At 38.8% G+C, this 23,752-nt stretch overlaps 1 protein-coding gene across 4 annotated transcripts in view; it reads left to right on the forward strand.

Annotated features, from left to right (window-relative positions):
* The window catches only part of LOC125905619 (astrotactin-2-like), a 431,706-nt gene that overhangs the window by 174,378 nt on the left and 233,576 nt on the right, over positions 1–23,752 (forward strand). For all 4 annotated transcript variants that reach the window (XM_049603723.1, XM_049603724.1, XM_049603726.1 and 1 more), the window contains 2 exons: positions 11,214–11,321; positions 17,524–17,670. In XM_049603723.1, the coding sequence (XP_049459680.1) occupies positions 11,214–11,321; positions 17,524–17,670 (255 nt within the window). The remainder of the gene's footprint in view (positions 1–11,213; positions 11,322–17,523; positions 17,671–23,752) is intronic.

The following is a 23,752-nucleotide window of genomic DNA, read 5'->3' on the forward strand; positions in this document are numbered from 1 at the left end:
ATGACAGCAGACAAAAGGTGAACACATAACAAAAAGAGTGCGAAGAGGGCTGCACTAAACTTCAGAGCTTCACAGACTGGGGGAAAAAAAGACAGCAATATCTGATCATTTTATGAAACCAAACAAAGAGTGTACAGAGGGTTGTGACTGTGGTTATTAAACTTGAAACTGATTTTGATGTACACTGAGGTGCTAATGCACTGTGGCAATTGTTCCCGCTTGATAATTCATTTACATTTTGTTGGCTGTTAGTTTATCAGTCTTTTATTTTGTACTTCATTATATACAAAGATTCCATCTCTTTTTCTTTACCCAAGAGATTAATGCATGTATTCCAACTGCTTTGATTTTTCCAGACCTTTTATACATTGAGGTTTTTTGTGCTTTGAAATTCAGCCTTTATAGTTCATATACATCTTAGTTCATTAATGAGTAATTCTTTTTCATTACTGATTGCTCCTAGAGAGCGGCTGGAACACAGTCTGAATCTCAGATTGCGTAATTAGCTCATGCTTTAGTAAATCAGACACTAATCTGACACAGGTTGAAAGTGCACATTTAATGGAAAGCTAATTTGATTTCTTGTGTGTAAATCTGGTCGAGAGCGTAAGTGGAACATGACCTGGGTGCGTCTACCGTGTGTATATTACAGTTTCTATTTTGGTGGCAACCTTTTTGTGCTAAAGACCTTCAGAGGGCAATTTCACAAAGCGAGGACATTTTGACCAGTCCTCATTTCATCAAGGGGCGTTTTGGGGTTATGGGTTGAGGAACATAGCCAAAAGTAAGTCGTTTGTGTTGTGTGCCAAACTGAAAATGTCATCCGCACATTTATTTCATCACAGCTACATTTCCAGGAATCCCTATTACAGTACTTCCCCCGTCTCTTCACTGGATATTGAGTAGTTTGTTGATAACTTTCACACCCTTAAATGCCCTCAGTTACATCACAGATGTGTCAGTCATCACATCTTTTGTTACTAAGGGTTACAGAGCTTTCTCAAATTAGACTGTAAAACTGCTTCGTGACTTCTCCAACTTTTTTCTTGTCCTTCCCTCCCATTTATGATTGTTTTATTTCACTCCATTCAGTGATTAAAGATTCTCCTCATGACGCCTTGTATCTGATAACCCTGCTGTTTTTATTTTACATTTGAAAGCACTTTAATGTATAACTTGTAATTCTGAAGAGTTCTACACAAAGATTGTTACAATCTTTTAAGAAGATGATATCATAAGATCTGTGTCTCTCACCTTAGTTGTGCCATTCATCACAATGAATCACATTACTGCAATTTACATTAAAGGGATACATGGGCCTTTGTCATTGCAGTGTGAGGGGTGTGTGCAGATGAATAGTGTGGAGGTAAGGTCGCACGGGGCCGGTATTTGTGATTAATGTGGGTAGTGCCTGATATGATGGACACAGACATCTAACTTGCTAGCCACTGTTAGGTGGTTGCTTATAAATGCTATGTGTGGGAATCGCCAGAGGACTCACAATACAATATCATCATGATATCACAAAACAATATTATTGCGATATGGTAGTATTGCAATACAATATATTGCAATTTATTACCTTGTTTCCCCAGATGCAAATTATTTCCCCAAAGGAAAACTTTGTCAACATCAGTTTTACCTCATAAGATAAAATTTTAGTCTATTCATCTGACTTCAATACTTTTTATTGCAGCAAAATGTGATGCAAAGCAGACAGACTGACCAACATCGTCATAAAACCTGTTGTAAATGCTGCATACACCTGACAGACTGAACTGTTGGCAGATTCAACACCCTCTGAGAGGCCAGATTAAATGTGTGAGTGGATCACTTCACATGCAGGTATTCTGCTAACTGAATGGCAGCACCCATGTTAGAAGTGTTGTCTGTTACAATGACGAACCCCCATTGTTGTGCTGCATTTTGCAGGTCTGCAATGTTTGCAGCTTTGGTGTACTGCTCTTGTTTGGAGAACATGAGACAGCAGTCGCCAGTCCTCTGTGAGATAATGTGTCATTATAGTCACATATCCACTGACCTTGAAGTGCAGGCATCAAAAGTTAATGCCACTCTTCCTGCTGTACTCAGATTCCTCAGCTTTATGTTTAACTTCTCTGTAGAGCTTGGGTATGGCTGTGTCTGTGAAGGAATGTCGGGACGGAGTAACATACCTGAGTTCCAGTGTTTTTAGCATGTAGCAAAGTCTTCGTTTTCAGCAACCCTGTATGAGCGAACATCCTTACACATGAAGGAGGTGATGGACTGAGTTATTTTCTTGCTCTTTCAGAGTTGGATGGTAGTTTCGTCGAGCTAAGTGCTTCCAGTGTTGGTTCATTTTTGGTGGAGTGGGTTTGGCATTAGCTTGGTCATCAATTGCGAATGCTATCTCTGGATGGTGGAGTGTGAGGTGAGCCCTCATGTTCATAGAGGGCTCAGAACTGGAAATGGCCATCCATGCATTTATTTCATCCCAGCTTGACTACTGCAATTCACTGTTCACCTGCCTCAGTAAAACATCTCTGGACCATTTACAACTTGCCCAAAATGCTGCTGCCAGGTTGCTCACTTGGTCACATAAGTCTTGCCATATCACCCCCATCTTGGCATCCCTGCATTGGCTTCAAGTTCACTTTAGATTCCAATTCAAGGTCCTGGTCCTGACATACAGAGCCCTCCACAAAGTAGCCCCCACTTACATTTGTGAGCTCCTCAACCCTTATATCTCCAACTGAGGTCTTCCAACCAGGGGCTCCTGGTTGTGCCTCGGACAAGGCTGAAAACTGGGGGTGACCGAGCTTTTCAATCCATGGCCCCAAACCTTTGGAACTCCTTGCCCTTGGACCTGAGATCCTCTGTCCACATTTTTAAGATGCAATTGAAGATTCACCTTTTTAGGCAGGTGTTTGGACAATTGTAAGTAATTATATAGATTGTATATAGATTGTTGTTTTGGTTGGACTGTATCTTTTGCTGTTTGTACTTGCTGTATTTTCTATTTATTTAACTGTTTGTATATTTATTGTGAAGCACTTTGTGACTTTGAACTGTGAAAGGTACTATATATATAAAGATTTACTTACTTACTTACTTACTTACATAGTATTCCTAGAGTATTTTATTCTCATATGACACTGCTTGCAAATTACATGTGTCATATCCATGTCAATTTAATTTAATTTAATTCAGTTCAGTTCAATTCATTTCAATTCAGCCTAATTCAATTCAATTCAGTTCAATAGTTTGTCATTGTTTGAAAAACAACAAGATAATGTTGGAGCATTTCCATCACTGCATAGTCATATAGTGATAGCAATACATAATCCCAAATAAATAGTGATCCAATCCCCAACATAAATAGATATAAAATAAAGTGCATTATGACAGCATATTAATAACTTAGTGCTACCAGTATTGCGAAAAGGCTACACTAACTGTGGGAGCTCCGAGCCGCTGCGACTTAAAGGACAACTTCGGTATTTTTCAACCTGGGCTCTATTTCCCCATGTATATGTGTGCGTATGATTCATAGGTACAATTCGTTCTAAAATTGGTTCAGTATTGAGGGAGGCAGATGCAACCGGAGCCGCGAAACGAGCTAAAACGGTAGATATGGGGGCAAATGCGTCTTGTATAAGTTTGCACATTAAAAGTGTATTTTTTCGCCACTGACCGTCACACACAGCCCAGAGGTAAGGGAAAAGTTTACTATGCTTTTTACAGAGATAGCACTGGCGATCTGAACCGATCAGTGGCGAAAAAAAAAACACTTTTAATGCGTAAACTTATACGGGACGCATTTGCCCCCGTTACCATTTTAGCTCGTTTCGTGGCTCCCGGCTGCATCCTCCTCCCTCAATACTGAACCAATTTTAGAAGAAGTTGTACCTATGAATCATACACACACATACACATGGGGAAATAGAGCCCGGTTTGAAAAATACCGAAGTTATCCTTTAAGTCCTCTTTACCTTCGGTGATAAAAAATCCAAAAGAAGTCCAGACATTTGATTTAAACGCAGACGGCATGTTTCTGATTTCTTCCTAGTGTGCCTCCATCTTTGTTTTCATGAACTTCCTGCCAAATGCCGCTGACTATGACCTCTGCTGACCTCACCAAAAAAACCAAACCAAAAAAAAAAAAAAACATCAGCACCATCTAGTGGACCAAAAAAGCAATTGATTTTATTGTTCTTGTCCCAAAGGTTGTATTAAAATGTACATTTGCAAAAAATGAATGATGTATATAATAAAAGATTACTTACTTGGCAGCAGTGTATGGATAGAATATTGCCATGCAAAATATCGCGATACTATGCTGTATTGATTTTTCCCCCCACCCCTAATAAATACCACGAAATATGATGTCACTAGTACATTTTTCATTTTCTCAAGTTCCATGCCTGTCTCGACTCACTGCCAGCAGGCAGCATCTCTCATGTGGGGCAGTTTGTGTTTTTCATTGCCAATATCATACAATATCAGCTGGTTAGACACAGCAATAATCAGAGCCTGTATCTTTTGTCATGTAAACACTAATGCATCCTGATGCGTCCTCGACAAGGACTATGTCAACAGTGCAGGATGTGGTGGTTGGGCTGATAACAGTGGTTTGATGCTCTATAACCCATTTTATCTCGAGTTGGATAAAATATTGCGTGACCATCTATTGTTTTACCCTATGGAAGGGGACGTGTTGAGTTTTGCTGACAGCGATATCCCCAGCTATAATGACATAGCCGCTAACATGAGTAGCAAGCATACAGAGCAGCTAGCAAAAGTGTGGACGTAATAAGTGCGAGCAAGGCAGTGAAAAAATCTGGTCAGCTGGAGATACATAATAGGCACAGGTGTGAACAGTGATGTGTCTCAGCTGTTCACTTGTGTTCAGATCACTGGAATGCATGTCAAGAGCAGGTCTACAGGCTCTCTGTGTCTTTCCACACATTTGCTATCAGTCGTGGCTGCGACTTCACTGGTCAAAGTTCACCACAGTTGGACTCTACGTGATGTGAGGATGCAAATTTACTTTGCCACTGGAATGTTTTATTCACCCCTGCTGCTCGTATTGAATGCAAGTGAGCGGGAGAAGAAAATTTGCCGGTGTTAATTTGCTCATGTGTGACCGTACCCTAAAGGCACCCACTGTGCGCCAGCTCCTGGAGCTCTCTGACCATCCGCCAGCCAGTATCCACCACATGATGCAATATTTCCCTTCATTTTTGCTAATGGCACAGGTGGGGTGTTCCCATTCATCATTCATCTGCTCACACCGCAGTAGCAAAGACCTGGTTCAAAATCTGCAAGGTATCCCTTAAAGACTTTTAGAATTAGTGAAAATGGAAACAGATTTTTTCTGCAACCAGGTTCTGTTTAATCAGTCTGGTACATCCGCAAAAAGAGACATTTTAATCACTTCCACAATATGAGGCATTTGTCTTTTCCTTCAATCAAAACGCACTCATTCTGTCTGTGAGTCCTTCAAGGTCCAAGCCAAATGTGAAGACTGCATGAATCACATTGAGGGTTCTTGTGAGTGTTTTTTTCAGGGCTCATTCAATGTTGAGGTGTATACAGATGAAATTTTCAGATCAGACCTGAAGCATAACTGCAATTCTTAAGTCAAGGACTGAAAACACAATCATCACTTTCCGGTGAGTGCCCCTGAGAGAGGGCAAAAAAAAAACAAAAAAAAAACAAAAAACAGGAAAGTGCTTGCCTTTCTGGAATGATGCATTTATTGATGACTGAGCTGCAGAAAATACATTTATCGCAATATAGGATATCAGAATTTAATTAGGTGGAATGAAAATACATGTTCAATGTGGACAATCAACTTTAAGTTTAACAGTTTGTTTAGGCTGATCTGTGAATCCACTGCCATGCTCCTTTTATATATATGTGTATTTGTTCGACTCTATTTTTGTGTCTCTTTCTCAGTCTGTCTTCGTCTCCATCTACCACCTCTCTGGGCATGTTCTAACACGATGCATAAATTCAGAACCAATTTTACACCACATTGCCTTGGCTCCGCTCTCCAAATACCGCCAGACTCTCGCACTCAAAATCCAACTCGACTCTCGACCTGTTTAAGTGCACCAGACCAAAAGAATGACTACAGCTTTCTGTGCACACTTTTTTTTACGCAGACTTAATAGAACTTTTAATCATGTCTAAAATCTTTATGGCGCTGGCAAATTTTCATGAGCTATGACATAATGTTTATGAAGTGAGTAAAGGAGGGGAATTTGACCTGCATTGCTCCACAGTTGCACAGGAATTATGACTGTGTCCAGTGGACAAGGAAGAGAGAATATGTTGCTCTATGGTTGGCAATAAACTACTTTTAATAAGGAGGGTTTTAGATTCAGGAGAAAAGAACGGTTTTAAAGGTGAACAGTTTGACAAAATGTGTCTTATGTACCCCTTGTACCTTGTATTTAAAGTGTGTCCTTGGCTACTACAAGCTTAACAAAAAGCAACAAGCAACTTTTTGCCTCTTTGTGAGTGTCCATTTAACCTTTTTTTCTGGCAGAAAAGCACTGGTAGGGCACTGGGGACATCAGCGCCTTTCTTAAAAATTAAGGACTAGAGGTGCTCCATGCGGGAACACCAAAAATTCGGAGCACTCGAAAAAAAGGCGCTGGGTGCAGTGGTTTTTCTTTAGGGAGTGGAATAGACTCTATCTTCATTGGGAACAAAAAAAGGGTGGGGAAGCCCTTATTTGCGGAGTTTGTATGTTCTCCCGATGTAAGCATGGGTTTTCTTCGGGTACTCCGGCTTCCTCCCACAGTCCAAAGACATGCAGGTTAGGTTAATTGGTGACTCTAAATTGGCCGTAGGTGTGAATGTGAGTGTGAATGGTTGTCTGTATCTATGTGTCAGCCCTGTTATAGTCTGATGACTTGTCCAGGGTGTACCCTGCCTCTCGCCCAATGTCAGGTGGGATAGGCCTCAGCCCCCCTACAACCTCTAACCGGATGCCCCTCCATGACCCCTAACAGGATAAGCCATTACAGAAAATGAATAAATTAATATATGGACACTGAGCCTTAGAAAGTTTGTATTCTGCTTTTGACCCTGAAAACTCTACAGTCAGTCTCAGCTCAGTAAGAATCCATTTCTCCGATCTGCATCAGCTTGGCTCTACTAGAATCCAAGCAGTCCTTGTCTTGGTCATCTATTAGTTTCTGTCTGGCATTTGATATTGTCAATTAAGTTTTGCACAAATTTTACTCGGGAAGAAAATAATCAAACATTAGATGATTGAGCTCCCCCCAGAGCCAGTTTTCACACAATGCTATATTCCTGAATCGATCAATTGCTTGAATGCTGTAAACGTGCTCCACTATTCATCCATTCTCGGAAAGAAGTGATTATATTTTAGTGCCCAGTCTTTGTAATGTGAACAGTCTGTGACTGAATTATATCTTATCTTTGAAGGTATTAGGTTACATGCCTTTTGTTAGGAAGGGATATAAAAATGAGCTCTGGGTCAGAGTTTATAAAAAATCTTAGGGTGTGTGTCCACAAAGCAGTTTACATCCTCAGAAAAGTGCTGGGATAGAATGCTGGGGAGTGTTTGATCCCAGTGCTTCATAAAAAAAGTGCGCAGAGCATCTTTTTTTTAATGACGTGCTGCACTTTGGTTTTGTTTTTATAGCAACAATATCTTGACACTACTGTTGGCTAGGTAGCTAATATAATGCTACATTAACAGATGGTTGAATAACACTCAATATCAGGGTAATCTGCCCTCACAAATAAGCTTTCCTGTCTTGGTTGTGAAAGTAGATAGATAGTAGCCTACCCCCCCCAAAAAAGGGCAGTTATGTCACCAGTGCCTTTCTGAAACGTTTTTTCCAACTCAAAATGCTCGGAGCAGAAAAAAAGCCGGAGCACCCTGAAAAAAGGAAGTGCTTGGAAAAGGGAAAGGGTCAGGGTCAGGGTCATCTGACTGTAATGAAGGCCACAAGCCAAAAGACAATGGTCTTACAGTGAAGTTGTTCTTTACTACAAATGTTCCTGGAGTTTTGACCTCTCCAAAATGTAACTTTTAGCAGATAATTGATGAAAACAGGCCACGGACAGACTTAGACCTTACAAGACGAAATCCAAAAAATACATATTTTGCTCTAAGTATCCTCCCTTATCTCAGTTGCACTGCATTGCTGTAATAATGTACCATGAAAGACACAGTTACCAACTGACAGCACTTAGAAGTGTAACCATGACCTATAATCATCCCTGTGGGGGTAAAGCTTTTTTCTCCACAGTGGAGTAAATATGCATGAGCCATTATTAACTGTCCTCACATAAAATATGGATTAGGATATTGACACAACACACCACAACCCTTTTGTACATTTTTTTCCATGCTTACTTGTTTCAATTTTCTGTCAACAGGTGAAGCATTTCTTCTTAGATGCTCCTTCATAGTCAAGAGGAGAGCATTGATTTCCTTTCTGTCCATTATCCCCTTTCCACTCTGGGAGATTAGGAAGTGTAATCACTGTGATCCTGGGGATTATACAAGCAAAACATATGTACAACCATGAGGAAATTAGATAGATGTTATTAGCATAAAGTCATTTCTTTAGGATGTTACTTTGGCTAAAATAACGTTGTAATAACAATACCGAAAAATGTGATTTACAGTATAAACATATTTAACAGACACTCTCCGGTGGACCTTTTATATCAGGCTTAAAATGCAGTTTGAAGCTGTCCACACTGTTAGGTTATTTTAGATTACTTATTTATCCATCAGTGGCTTAACACTTTGCAAATCCCTGGCAATTATCTCTATGTGGCAGCCCCTGTGCATTTAGCAGGAATGTGTGTTTTGATGTCGTGGTGGCAGCGCAGTACAAACAAAGCCTCTTAACTCTCACAGCCTCGATTTTTGCTCGCACCCTGACTTAAACACAGACATGCACACACTCTAGGGATGTGACCCAATTTGATTAACAAATTGAGCTCCAGAGACTTGATAAGAACGGACAAATTACCAACAGTGGCCAATAAATCTGACAAGGAGGGACAGCAGAGGTTGGAGAGGTATAGGATTGCTCACTTCCTCAATAGAGATTTAATATAATCACACTGGGTGGTAGACAGCAACCACATTGAGGAAGCTGTAGATTTTTTTTTTTTTTTTTTATCCAGGGGTATGTATGGACATTACAAATGAGTCAGTAAAGTAAGGGTCACTGCTCTTTCCCCACCCCCTGACCTTGGCATATTATATACTAAAAAACAAGTTTCTAACTGTAATTCATGGTTAGTCATTTTGCCATGAATAAAAATGTCAAAGCAAGCTGATGAAAGTTTGGAGCCCTGTTACAAAAAGTTCAGAATCAATGTCTGATAAAAAGAAAGTTTTCACTTTGTTATGGTATTTCAGCAGTACAAAAAGTGGAGAATCATCAGCACATCACTGAAAACTGAACTCAACTGAGTACTACACAGGACCTAGAATTGATCTCTGGGGAACTCTGTAGAAAAAATGCTTCCAAGTACAACAGAACATCTTCCATTGGAAAAATCAGTCTGGTTGCAATGAAGAGCAAAATTTGTAATGGCAACCCAATATTACAGGTGATGGATTCAAATGCTGCAGTCACCCATTCTCTTAACTAACTTTGGTTTGATTTAGTTCATCCACTTCTGCTTTGGCAGATGAAAATAGATGGATGATTTAGTTCAGTGAAGTTTTAGTCACAGTACAGTAATGTAACTGTAAGCATCTACAATATACTAGTTCATATCTGTATGTAAGATTTCATATGAATACTTGAATGAATTTTAATGTTTTTTGCCCAATTTCAATGGACAAATGTTTTCAGTTCTAGAAAATACATCTTGGCCGATTTGAATAAGATTAGTTTATTATCATTCCATCTGAAATTAATACTATATTTCCCTAAAATGTACATCACCAAAGTGGAAGTAGCAACAATAAACTAATAAAGTTCTGCATACAACTCAAACAAAACAACAATTTTTTTTCAGTGGAGTATATCATGGATTGCATGGTTATCATTTGAATTTAACTAATCTTGAACTGAATATAAATTTCATACTGTTTTGGTATTTTCAGTTTAGAACCTACTTTCTCATATTTTTGTGTCTGAGTGACTAATAGGAACAACAATATTTGAAATAGGTCCAGTATTGAGTGACAGGGTTGCAGCCGGCAGAGGCAAAACAGGCTGGAATGTAATCACTTAGGGCAATTATGCACTGTCAATTTGTGTCCACTAAGACTGCTTGTTTTGGCCACTAATGGGCTCAGATAGTTCTAAGTCTCTGAAAACATTATGGAAAGGATGTCTACAAGGTCGACCTTTTTGTATAAGTGTAAAATCCTTTTTGTTTAACCACTATCACCATACATACCAGACTCCACATAAAAAAACAGTGATTTTAGTGTGTATAGAGCTGGTATATTTTCACGTGTAACTGGGTGAGGTAACAGTTTATTAGAACTGAACTAGACTTGGCAATTGTTGGAACAATGGAAAGACTAAACAAAATGGCTTTTGTATGTTTTATCTTATTTCTATCAGCTTGGAATATAGTGTGTTTTAGGATCATAAAATTACTGTTTTTTAATGTAGTCTGGCAAGTCAGGGTTGTTTCTGTTTAGACAAAAATAATCTTACTCTTTAACAGAAAGGTTGATGTCTGACACTACTAAAAACAATCTGAGCTCCCCAGTGGCAAAAATAAGCATGTTTAGTGGACATAAACTGACTATGCGTAATTGCCCTGAGTGATTACATTGCAGCTTGTTTTGCAGCTGCTGGCTTCAGCACTCTCACTCAGTACTGGACCAATTGCAGAAATTGTTGTTCCCATTAGTTACTCAGAAACAAAAAAACATGTGAAAATAGGCTCCAGATTGGAAAATATCGACGTTGCCCTTTAAATTGAACTTGAATTTAGTTTGAATCACTGTTATCCTTTTTCAGTTTCATAATCGCAGCAATCATGAGTCAGACCTACTGTGACTGACTAACCTGTGTTGAATAACTTGAATGGTCTTCACACATTTCTCTGTCCTGTCTTTAAGCACTGATTACCTGAAAAACATGCTGATTAACGGTTGCCATCTTTTTGTCAGCATAATTGTATCCTAAAATACTTTAAATGATTGATTCTCCTTGAATTTCTGACCACTTTTTCTCCTCTTCTCTTCTCACTGCCAGCACCTGGAGGTGTCTTCGGGCCTCAAGGGGAGTCAGGGTCAGAGCCTGAAGATGACAGCCAAATGAAGTTTTACACAGAGCAGCACAGAGGACGAAGGCGCAGCAAAGGTGAGAGGGAATACAGGTGTATGTCTTTGTACATTGTTATAGATGTGTTACATTTATAATGCATTAACTTGCACAGAGGGGAACCCTCTTATCCACTACATACTGCTGAGAAGGCAATAAAGTAAAAAGGAGTAAAATACAATAAAACATTTTAAAAACAAATTCCAACCTCGCTCTGGTTGAATATGAGCCTATAGCTGAGGGAAATGAGGCTAGACATTTCTGGAATTGTCAGCGTAGCTGGAAGTAGGAAGGAGTCATGCACATTCCCGGTGGGGTTTAAAGTGCTGGTCCATGGCACAGCTCAATGACACTCAAAGCAGATATATGAGCTGATGTAAATGGAGGCTCAGTGATGAGCAAAGATGAGTCACATTTCTTTGATGGGAAGCATGATTTTAACTTCCCTTCCCACATAGCGATATGTGATAGTGAAGTCTGTATGCAGATTTCGCTGTTGTGTGTGTGACTGGGTGACCTGGAGAAGATGAAACACAGAAAATTAGTCTGTTTGTGTTCCCCTGGGTGTCCATATTGATTAAAAACGAATGGAAATCCATGTGTTCTTATTATTTCCCATGCCTATCACATAGCACTGTATCAGAGGAGGTGGAAAAGGCATGCCATACATATTAATCTTATTATTATTATTACAGATCACAAGTGTCTGGTCCTGTTTGGATGCTGTAGTACAATAGGGCAATTTGTTATTGTAGACCATTCAAAAGACAATATTTTCAATAAACGTTGCAAACTAATGATGTCTAAATCTATGTAATAAAGGAGATGCGCAGAGGTAGACAAAAAGCTACAGAGGCAAAATAAAGAGTATTTCTGTGGATGTTTTCTAACCACAATAAGACTTACTTTGCCCTTCTCTTTAAATCTAAATGGGTTCAAGTGAAGCTCATACAACAGTTCATATGATGTCTTATGTTAAGTTATGTACATATTGGTGCCAGTATCGGTTAGGTTAGTTTTATGAAAAGAATCATTTCTGGGCATCAACGCTGAGTTATTTCAAGTTACATAAGTACATCACCTCACGTCAACACTCAAATAAAGTACGTGTCATGTCAACATGACATGACTTTTGGTTTCACACCGGACACAAACGGCAGTCTCCAGGGTCTCCAAAGTCCTGTCTTTGTTTGACCCGTCCTCCACTCCAATCACCTCCTTACATACACCATGGGTGCATTCCACATTACATACTTTTTTTTTTCTTTTTACTTTTAGTAGATACTGCAGCTGCCCTTCAAAGGTACATACTGTTGCATGCAGTATACACAGAATCAAGACATACTACTTTCTCATAACATTTCACCCTGAACTTTGACCCTCTTGCTTTTATATTCGTTACCTTGGAGATACAACAAATGCTGCTTACCGATTTCGCCAGAGACGGAGACCCGGAGAACTCTCCTGTTACCTTGTTACCTTGCAATGTATGTAGTTCAACTCTAAACTTAAACCTGCACAGATTGCAGTTTCGAACAATTATATTTGCGACAGTGTTATTACACCTGCAGTTCTCTGTCACTGTTATTTTTATTGCTGTGTCCTTTTGTTATTGGTAATATTTATGATTATTTTGTTCACTTAAACAATCAACATTCCTATTATTACTATTCCACTGGTCACCAGTTGCTTGAATGCACTGTCTTCCGTCATTGCTTCATCTGTTTGTGGCTCAGTCGATGTGATGTATCGTCTACTGTGCAGAAGACTGTGGGTCAGAATAGCCAGAAAAGCATGTAGTAGAACACCCTGGTATTTTTGGCATTCTTAATTTTGCATACTTTGTATTGGGACATACTAAATCTTTTTCTGTCATACTGTATACTGTGGTAGTATGGGTACTGGAACACACAGATAGTGTGCTCTTTATACTGTGTTACCTGACTTCCTCCTGCTCTCTCAAGGCAACCTGCAGCCTGATCACAGCCTCCTGGCTCACAATTATGTGGGTTATAAACAACTTATTGTGCATTAAATTTTGTACGTATATGAACAGTAAATGAGAACAACCTGCTGAGTTACATCTTGCCACTCATCGACGTTTAGCACTTTTATCGACCTCTGTAGTTCATGGCTGGCAGAAGAAAAAATAATCAGGAGCAGCAGCGTTTTTGCGAAGCAGGAGTTACAACTCAAAACTGGAATGTTCCTGGTTTCCTACAAAGTTAATTAAAATCACATTTGTCTCACAAAACCCAATGCGTAATATCTGAAGGTGATGACTTAATTTTGAACTGAAGAAATCTATCATCTATTTTTCATGAATATTTTTCATCACTCAAGAGACCCTGTACTAGATATTTGGATAGTGATATTGAGCCTCTGTGGAAGGAGTTGTTAGTACTGCAGGAATGTTGGTTATTCATGTTTATCTCAAGCAGCTATAGGTGGAATGGAGGTAAGGGTTGTGATTGTAGGTTTATGAAAAGGCACTCGAATAGGCTATATAGACTTAATTTTTCCGTGTATTTTTGTGGAGTTTTAAATTATGTATTCTTCACAAATAAAACAGAAAGTAAGGGTTCTTGTCTAAACTGTCCACTCCTTATAAATGGGCTCTTAGATTTTATTGGAAAGCACATGGGCTCACATAAAAACCCATGACCGTGATCTATGTTAAAGTTACAGCTTGTGTAAAAAGGCTGTGCTTTCTCTAGAAGATAGTGAGAGGGGAATAAATTAAAGGAAGGCATTTTAAATTAAACGTAAGCTTTTTAAGCTTTACAATTACCCTGTGTATAGTAGTTGCTTTACATTCACTTATGTGTTTGTGTACTTGTCTGTTTTAGTGATTCTTTGCGTGTATGAGCACATCGACTCGGTGTTTGGTTTGTGGCCATAAAGTAAGTGAGCCACCGTGAGTGTACATGCTTTTGTCTACTCAGTAGGCTTTTATAGTAATTGAGGGACCCCGTTCACGAGCCCAGTGACACCACCCACACCCCAAAGGGATTAGCTGCTCTGCCACTTTTGCTGCGGACAGCTGTTGTCCCTGTCCCTTCACAACATCGTGACTGTGGTAGACATGTGATTCAGTACGGATGGATTCATTATCCTAACTTTGCCTCCCTGGTTTTGACCTTGAGCTGCATCTCACTGCTTTCAAACTTCTGATTGGATTCACCGGACTCTCCTGTCACAGGGGGTTACTGATTAAACTTGTTTCTACAATGGTTTATTGTTTCAATTCAATCCATTTGGCCATTTGCACATTGCATCAATAACTGTCCATCTGATCAAGCTTTATTTGAAAAGTCGAAATGTATAGTTGGAAAATGTAGAGGATCTGAGATTGTGTGTGTCTGTAATTTTCTGAGATATCCACTGATCTAGTCACATAACTCTTATAAGCAAATATAATTTCTGTTTAATACAAGGCACTTTACTAGTCTAACAATTTGCTACCAGCCAACTTCCACTGCTTAGAACATGAAAAAAAAGAATAGACCTACTACTACTATTGGCTCTGGCAACAAACCTGCAGGGTGCACACAGGGCAGCTCTCTTCTTAGGAATTATTCACAAATTTTCTGAAGTATGCCGATTCTGAGACAATGGGTGTCCTGCAGCAACACTCTCTTCAATTTCTCTTATGTTTTCTCTTCATTAATGAATAAGAGAAGCCAAGTCCAGATGTACCAAACATTATCTGCCTTCCAAATCTGCTTTTACCCAGGTGTGCTGAATGATGAATCCAATTTCATCATCAATTGGGGGCATATGGCCGATTGTTTGTTATTGGCAAAGGTAACGCCCCCTAAACACTATACTGTATATAGAAGGTGTTGTGCCATGTGCAAGTATGCTGGTGCATGTCCAAGAATTGCCGATGTGCCACCAATAAAAAGCCTGTAAGACGATCAATTTTAGCAGTACAGAAATCAACATACTGTTAAACAAACTTCAAGTAAACATGATTTTCCATAGCATCAGTAGTGATATTATGGAAATGTCAAAAACCAAGCAATGGCGAAACATTTGTGATGCTTCAAATGGTCGCAAGTTTTCAGCATTTTCCCGGTTGTCAAAAAACCCATTAATTTCCATTAATCACATAAAAAGTAACAAGTTAAAAAATTAACGCTGATTAATCGAGTTCCGTGATGCCCTTTGACCCAGTGCGAAATTTAAGGCCACATTGGCTTTGTCACATGACGGAGGCAGAGGAGACGACAATGCTTGGCCCCATGAATGGAACATTTACATTTAAAAAAACACCCAGATGGAACTGTTGATGGGAGCAACGTTCTCTACAATTTCTGTTGTAAGGAATTTTCATACCATTGGAGTACTAAAAGCCTTAAATTATAACCTCAACACAAAGCATTTAGCAACAAACCTGGAGGTCTGAGCTGGCACAGCCTCTGATGCTAGTGCTGAAAGCCAGCCTTGTCAAGCCACACTCGACCAGGCGTTCAGACTCAAACTGAGTAAGTCTATCTGTGACAGGCTAAATAACTCCCTTGCAAAATGGATTGCAATGGACTGCAGACCAATTTCGTTGGTAGAGGACAGTGGGACAATTGTGTTCCAAATCCAGCAGCTTTTTTATGACTCATCTGCCAAAATTCATTTGAATTGAATTTTTTAAATACTTTCGCAGCAAAAATTGATGTATGTGATTAATTAAGATTAATTAATCACAGTACATGTCATTTATTAGATTTCTTTTATTTTTTTAATTGCTTGACAGCGCTAGTATTAACAAATGCTTACGTGATACTTTAGCATTTGTTAATTCATGGTGCTGGTGCTCTGAATAACAGAATGGTAAATTCTACCAGCACAGGTACTTGGGGTGACTACTTCCAAATGCCCCATTTCTCAAATGTTTGTTACCGCACTGAAAAGACTTTACTTGACTTAAGCTTATATATAGATATATATATATATATATATATATATATACACACACACACACATATATATATATATATTTTAACAGTGCAAATTCAGGTTTGTAATGAGGCTCAGGCCCAAAACTGCTGCTGTTGTTCAGACTTGGGTGGGGCTGGGACAGAAACTATGTGGTTTCATGTACAGCCGGGCTGTTTTGGGGCACTATCAAAGCTCTAATGCACAGTTACTGATACTCAAAGAAAATGGTATGACATGAAAATGGAGGCAAATAAAATGCATTGCTCAAGCCAAGCACTCCACAATGACAACTAGGGGAGTCAAGAAGGCCTGGCCAAAGCATCTAAAAGCAGTATGTAAGCCATCCAGCTGAATACAAGCAGTGTCGTCCAAGGGTTTTTATACCCTTAATTGGAATCAGTGGAACCAAAGTATGTCTTTCACCCACAAATTCACTAGTCTGATATCTTATACTTACTCTAAACCATATGATTTTTTAAAAGTGATGACGAATAATGCATTTTTAAACCTATATTTCCTTGCATTGGAAGAAAAATGTATGGACTGTGAGAATGAGATTTTTTTTTTTTTCTTATCTTGTCTTGGTAAGCTCTTAACCACTTGTAAAATTAAAAGCACAAAAGTAAGAATAACATTGGTGAATTCCACAAAAAAGTGCATGCAGACAAAAATACAGAGGAAGATTATGTATCGCTTATTGCATTAGGCTCATTTTGTGATACAGTTACAGCAGTGTTTTCAAACCAGAGCTATCACTACTTTATCCCTATCACATCCTAGTAAGCCTCCTTTCAACATGGCGACATGATAAATATCAGTAGACAGAGGTTAAGTGGCTAATTTCATTCCTTATATCTGGCTTGGAAATGGGAGCCCTGACAGAGCCAAAGGGCAACCAAAACAACCAATCTATAACCCTGTCAGTGGCAATAAGATCATATATCACGCCAGCGAATGATTCTTGGCTGTTCTGCAGGAGCTCGTGTATTCCAGGTCATCTTTTACTTACTCAGGCCAAACTTGAACCTGGGTTAGATTCATATATCAGGAGTCAAATTAAGTACATTTTCAAGGATTGAGGGAGGCTCGGCGGCTGTATTTTCAACAAAGGAAGGTGCTAAAGTGGATGATTTAGTTTCAGGCCTGTGTTATGAGTGTCTGTGTGTGTATTTTGTCCCTGTGTACAGAAGTACTTCCTATCAAGGATGTTCAAATGCAGTCATCTTTTTGAGACCCTGATGAGAACAGAAGGGCTTCTGTCAAACTGTTCACCTTTTACCTTTTTCTCTTTCTCTACCTCTAGGCCACCCACACAGTCCTCTAAATAAGGTCACCCTGACGTTGATTACCATCAGCACATGTGTCATTGCCATTGTCTATGCTACGCAGGATTCCTGCCCTCTCACTGTCAAGGTTACCCTCCATGTGCCTGAGCATTTTGTTGCGGATGGTAAGTATAAAACATTCATTAGACCTTGGCTGAATATTCAACTAAAGGAATATCACTACCAATCAGTTTTACCAAGTTGGCTTTATAACTGTTTTTTTTGTTTTGTTTTGTTCTGTTTTTATCGCACTGTTTTATTTATTTTTCTCTTCCTTCAATTGAAACTATAACCCAGAAGCAAAAATGGGAAGGGAAAAAACCTGATCACTGACAAGAGACCCACTAAACTCAGTCAGAAAGAAACTTCACTGTAAAATCACTTATCACTTCTGTGAGACACCCACTGAAATTGTAGTAGAATATACCGTAGCAACATCAGCCTCGGGCAATGTTGAGCTTTGTGGTAGAAGCTAAAAAAGGATATAGATTTGTGGAGCATGTTATCATAATAGCCACTATTCATCATAGTACACCTTTGTTTCATTTTTTTCTTTTTTCCCAGCCATAATTGGATACAGTCGTCCTTCAAGCAGCAGCATACTGCAGGGATGACTGTCCAGTAAGAGCTGTTATCGAGTGGTGAAGGATAATAAGTAATTTGTATAGTTTTTGTTGTTAGGAGAAACGGCTAATGGACCAGGGACAGCTCGGCATGCTTCCTCTGTTTCTATTTACAAATGGCTTGCAGTAAAATCTCCACCCCCTCATTGGTGATTTGTGGTTTTCAATTTCAATGCTTTACAGTGTCAGTGCCCCCTCTGCACGACTGATAAAGTGCAAAAGACGCATATCCATCCGACAAAAAAGTAAATCATGTGCGTGGTGGAACTGAAAAAAAAAAAAAAAGAGCAAAAATCAGGAGCATGAAGCCCACACACTGAAAGCTCCCAGTGGAAAAAGATTTATTATCACCACAAACAACTGAATGACATTTGGAGCCATCAGACTGATGAAGAGCAGTGTGCTCAAAATATGATTGTTTTTTCTGTGTTTTTGCACTGGGAGCCTTCAGTGTGCAGACTTTATTACGTGTGACTGCATACGGTATATTGCATTATTAACCTATTCTGTGGTTTGCACCTTCTCAGTTGACACAAACATTCTATTGAACCAATGTGACAGAAGTACTTCAAGGTTTATTTTTGTTTTATTGATGTCACATAAAGCTGGCTGCATGGCATGCACACAACAAAATGTTGTCAAGAAAGTAGAATACATAGAACCTGGACTTTTTTGACAATACTGAGTTGATATCAGGCGTCTGCTTTTTTACATGCTAACATGGAGACAGTACACAAAACATTTGAGAAATAAATGTAAAATGAGGATAAGTATGTAGGTGCTCAGGCAACTGCCCGAGAGCCATCCCACTGAGTGTGTTTTAAATTCCTTGTTGGCTGTGGGATAATTGTAAATTGGGTCCGTGTATTGGCAAGATACCACAGTATAAACCTCGCTGGGAGGTAAGAGAGGCCCACATGGAAAATGTGCAAGGAGTTAAGTGAAGTAAGAGGGAGTGAGGAGCTGAGGCAATTTAACTAATGATTGCCATATCTCTGAAAGCATTCACATATCAGTTGATCAGGTGCTCTTGCCGCCAGGGCCTCATTTCTAGTCCGCCCACACGCCCACAATTTGTGTGCACCTAGACACACAATAGAAATGGAACAGTACACAAAACTTCAACTTCTACAGTGTGCTCTGTAACTACACCTAAGATGAGAGTCTAAAACTGATGAAAAACACGTATCTCCACTTTTGACGATTTTGACTTTCTACAGTGCATGGAGTGTCCATAATATTCCCTAGCAACTGTTAGCGTTGGGTATCCAAATGACCAATGGAAAGACGTCTTATTATATCATCTATTCAACACGTTTCTTCATTGGGTGTCAGAAGTGTCCATCAAATCGTCAAAAGTGGAGATATGTATTTTTCATTGGACAGCGACGAAATATAGTGTTGAATACTTTCAGTGGTTAGTAGCTTGACTTTTTGTTCTGGGCTTCTGAGTTATATCATTAGGTGCTGACATTTTTTCTCACCAGTTCTACCCAACCCATCAAATTACATATCACTTCACACACAGTATAATTGGATTCTGTCAAATCATAATGAAACTGGGCCCTGTGCAAGAACTACTCGTAAGAAATAAATTGTTGTTAAGTGGCACATATGAGTGATTGAAGGGAATTTGTGGCATTTTCTTGTACTTTGAATTTTCTGTTTCTATGAAATGTATGAGTGGTCCAGACCTGTCTTTTGAGTAATGTACAGATAATCTGCCTGTTTCCATACAAAGACAATAATTTGTTTTAAGAATTAAAATGCCTTAATCTGAATTAATTTGGTGCTTGGGGAGATATTTCACCTCCCAACTGACTATTTGTATACCAGTTATTCAGCCTGTGTTCTGTTGAATTCATGAAAAAAAAGACAAGGTGAACGAAGAATCCAAAAAATGAGAAAATTCTTGATGAATTGAAGTTAAAGGGGTCCGCGTTTAACAACAGCTAAACTATATCAAACATCCTTTTACAAACTCCCACACAACTCTAGCACAACAATCCAACAATCCAAGTCTCTTTTATCCAGTTGTATGCTCAGTACTTCCCAAACAGACAGACCCTTTTGACAGAAAACTGATCAAAAAGTGAAACTTACCTATGCTCTCTTCAGTGCCAGACTCCATTGACAAAAACAGTCATTTTACCTTGCTAAAAATGAGAGCTGCTGGTTTAGAGCTGCCTCAATCTTTTTTCTTTCTTTCTTTTTTTTTTTTTTTTTTTTTTAAATTTTAACCCAACAATGACTAAACATGTGCTCAATGATGATAACTAGGGGAGTGAAGAAGGCCTGGCCAAAGCATCTAAAAGCAGTATGTAAGCCATCCAGCTGAATCCACCCAATGTCAGCCAAGGGTTTTTATACCCTTAATTGGGATCAGTGAAACCAAAGTTCAAGTTCACTTTATTATTGTTCCGGATGGGCAATTTGGGTTGCAGCAGGCATAGAAATGACAAAACCACACATAGAACATGCAACAGACAAAAAAATGCCAAAAAAACCCAAAACAAAACAAAACATGAAAGTATTCCTTTAGCCCTCAAATTTACTGATCTTATATCTTAAATTTCTTAACATCTTAAAGCCCCTTCCATCAGGAAACTGTACTAAAAGTGAAACTGTTTGGGAGTGCTTAGTGTACAACTGTATAAATGAGACTTAGATTATACTGCATAAAGTTGTCTAAGAGCTTGTAAATGGATGATTTGATCTAGTTTTGCTGTCATTCAACGTGGACCCCTTTACTTGTATTTACCAAGCATGTTCTCCGTTTTTGGATTCTTCACAAAGTCATACAAACTCGTATATACAATGGATATACAAATAGACATTTGGGAGATGAAGTGTTTCTTTGAATACAATTTGGTAAATGACTTTAAATAAATAAATAAAATACATTTAAGACAAACTTGCCTTGTATCTCCAGAAATGTCACGTCCCCTTGAGATTATTGTTATTGTTACTTACACTTGTAAAAAATTTTGTGAAACCTGCCCACAAATATGGCAGTGTTTGGGGCAATTAATAGAGTGTGGTGAATCCAACTTCGAACAACCGTATAAACAAGTCTCACAGAGAAAGTCAGAAAGGTTTTGACCTCATTATGCTGTAGTCTATCGCAAGGTATCTGTACCACTGTGAATTTAATATTGATATGTGTAGTCCCCATAGAACAATTATTGTTTTCTGTGACCTCCTCACCTTTGCTCTACCACTCCTAACAAGGCAGACGTTTCTTAAAATTATGGAAGCTCCCTGAGCTGACCTCTGACTCGATGCTCACTTCTCAACTTTTAAAAGTAAGAGATCAAAAATTCATGATTGGAGTTTGATGAAAATTTCCATAGATATTCACGATCACCAGAGAGGTAATTATTTTAATTTGGATGACTCCGTGGCCTTTCCTTTAGTGCCACCCTCAGGACAGACTTCGCCTTTCGTATCTGTATGTTGTGTCTTCCATACAGCACCTTTTTTTTTTATTAAGCAGAGCCTTTTACTTTTAGTTTTGTTGTTCCTCTGCAAACTTGTGTATAGTGGAATTGGACTCAGAAAAGCAGACACCTGAGGCAGAGCAGATGTGATAAAAGGCGGCTTAACCCAATAGTCTGGCAGGCATACAGTCGGCAGCAGGCAGGCAGTCAGAGCAAACAAACAAACAAATCCAACAGATAAACAAACAAAGCAAATCCAAACTGGCAAGCCACGTATAAATATAAGTTAGGTCAGGACAGGAACAGGCAAGAATAAGGACTTTAATGCTATGGCATGGCTACAAGGCTAAGCATATGATCTGACATGCAAGAGCTGCCCACTGTAAACAACTCTCCATATACTGCAGGAATAATGAGTGATTGGAGGCAGAGGAGCATACATGTGATGAGGTCAGTAAACACAACAGCGCAGGCCAGTAGACAGATGATACATCGCAGGAGATGGGGAAACAAACAACACACAAGCTAATGTGTAGGTAGCATGAAGAAATGGAGACAGGATACATAATAGCGGGGCCATTTAGTCAATATCATGACAAACTCATTGCTAAATCAAATGTGGGTGGAATTAAATATATCTTCTCAGAGGTTAATGAGGTTAATACTTAATGTTCTTTTTTTCAGCGCTCCAAAGTGTGAAGCGAGTCACCGGATTCATTAACAAATTAGGAAAGAATTACATATTTAATATTAAGTCTAGGAAGGAAAGCTTTTTGTTAGACGACGGAAACAGAGCGGTGTTATAAATCACTTGCTTAAAATTACATTCCAAAGGTGATAATAAGATTAAAAAAATGCATCATTTATTCACATAGACAGACATAATCAGTGCCGGACCTCGCTCATTCGGCACACTAGGAGAGTTAATTAATAAATGAATGAATGATTATTAAATTTATGGTATTTATTACAGACAGAAACAGAAGCCAATTAGAAATCAAGATGAATAAATAAGGTATTTTTACTTTTTAATTTTATTTGATTTTATTTAACTTTTTTAATTCAATTCACTTTAATTAAATTAAATTTTATTTTATTTAATTTTATTTTCCCCTTACGTTCAATATTTTTAAACTCGACATAATAGGAATAATCGGTGTTATTTAGTTGTGTCTAATCACACAGCTTGACTGCCATAACCATACAATGAAAATATCACAGGGAAAAAAAGCACTAGTATGCAGCAGGAACAAAAGCGTAAGAAATGAAAATAATAATAAAAAGCTGTCTGTCAGTGTAAATGTTTTTCTAAGGGAGGACTATTGTTGCACTTGTTCAATAGAAAAAAACAACTGCTCGATGTGCACAGTTTCTTTAATCTTGTCCGTTGCCATGATACAGATGTGCTCTGCTTTCTGTTCTAAATCTGTTCCCAAAACAGCTGAAAGGGGTTTAATCTAACAAAATAATTTAGCCCCAACCTTCTGCAATCAATTCACGATATGCACAGCCAAATTGCCAGCAATCAGTGATGTTCTTACTGCTCAGGAGGGGTTTCTTCACAGGTCTCAGAGAAACCAGCCCATAATCTAACAATTGCCTCCTCTCTGTGTGAGCTGAGACCATTAGATTTTTTTTCCACCCTCTCAGCAAATGAGGGCTACTGGCAGCTCTGTTCTCTAACTGCAGTGCTACAGGACATGGCCTTGTTACGCTCACGTTTGGTCAGCCTGACCTGGGAGGTGCTTTTAGGGATCCCATCTGATGACTTATGTATGCATATCAGCCTTTTTCAGGGTACTGGATGTTACTCATAAGAGCAGCAACAACAACATTTTTTTTTCTTTTTTTTCTTAATTAAGGGAGTTGTGGGTTGGGGAGGGCGGGGTTTCATCTAAGTTATAGATTAAATCCATAACCATTGTGTGAAGTAGAAGAAAACATGTAATCCTCTATAGTAAAGCATCTTAAACATCAGCCAAGAAGTATTTTTTTTACAATGTTTTTAATTTCAGCAGTGCTGGACCTAGTGGACTTGGTTTCCTAGCCCCCCCCCCCCCTCTCCCCCCCTGGTATTTCTTTTTCCTTTTGGCTTTTGCCATTTCATTTTCTGTTATAATAATAATAATAACAATAAACTTTAT

Source organism: Epinephelus fuscoguttatus, linkage group LG18 (assembly GCF_011397635.1).
Source record: "Epinephelus fuscoguttatus linkage group LG18, E.fuscoguttatus.final_Chr_v1".
Lineage (NCBI taxonomy): Eukaryota > Metazoa > Chordata > Actinopteri > Perciformes > Serranidae > Epinephelus > Epinephelus fuscoguttatus.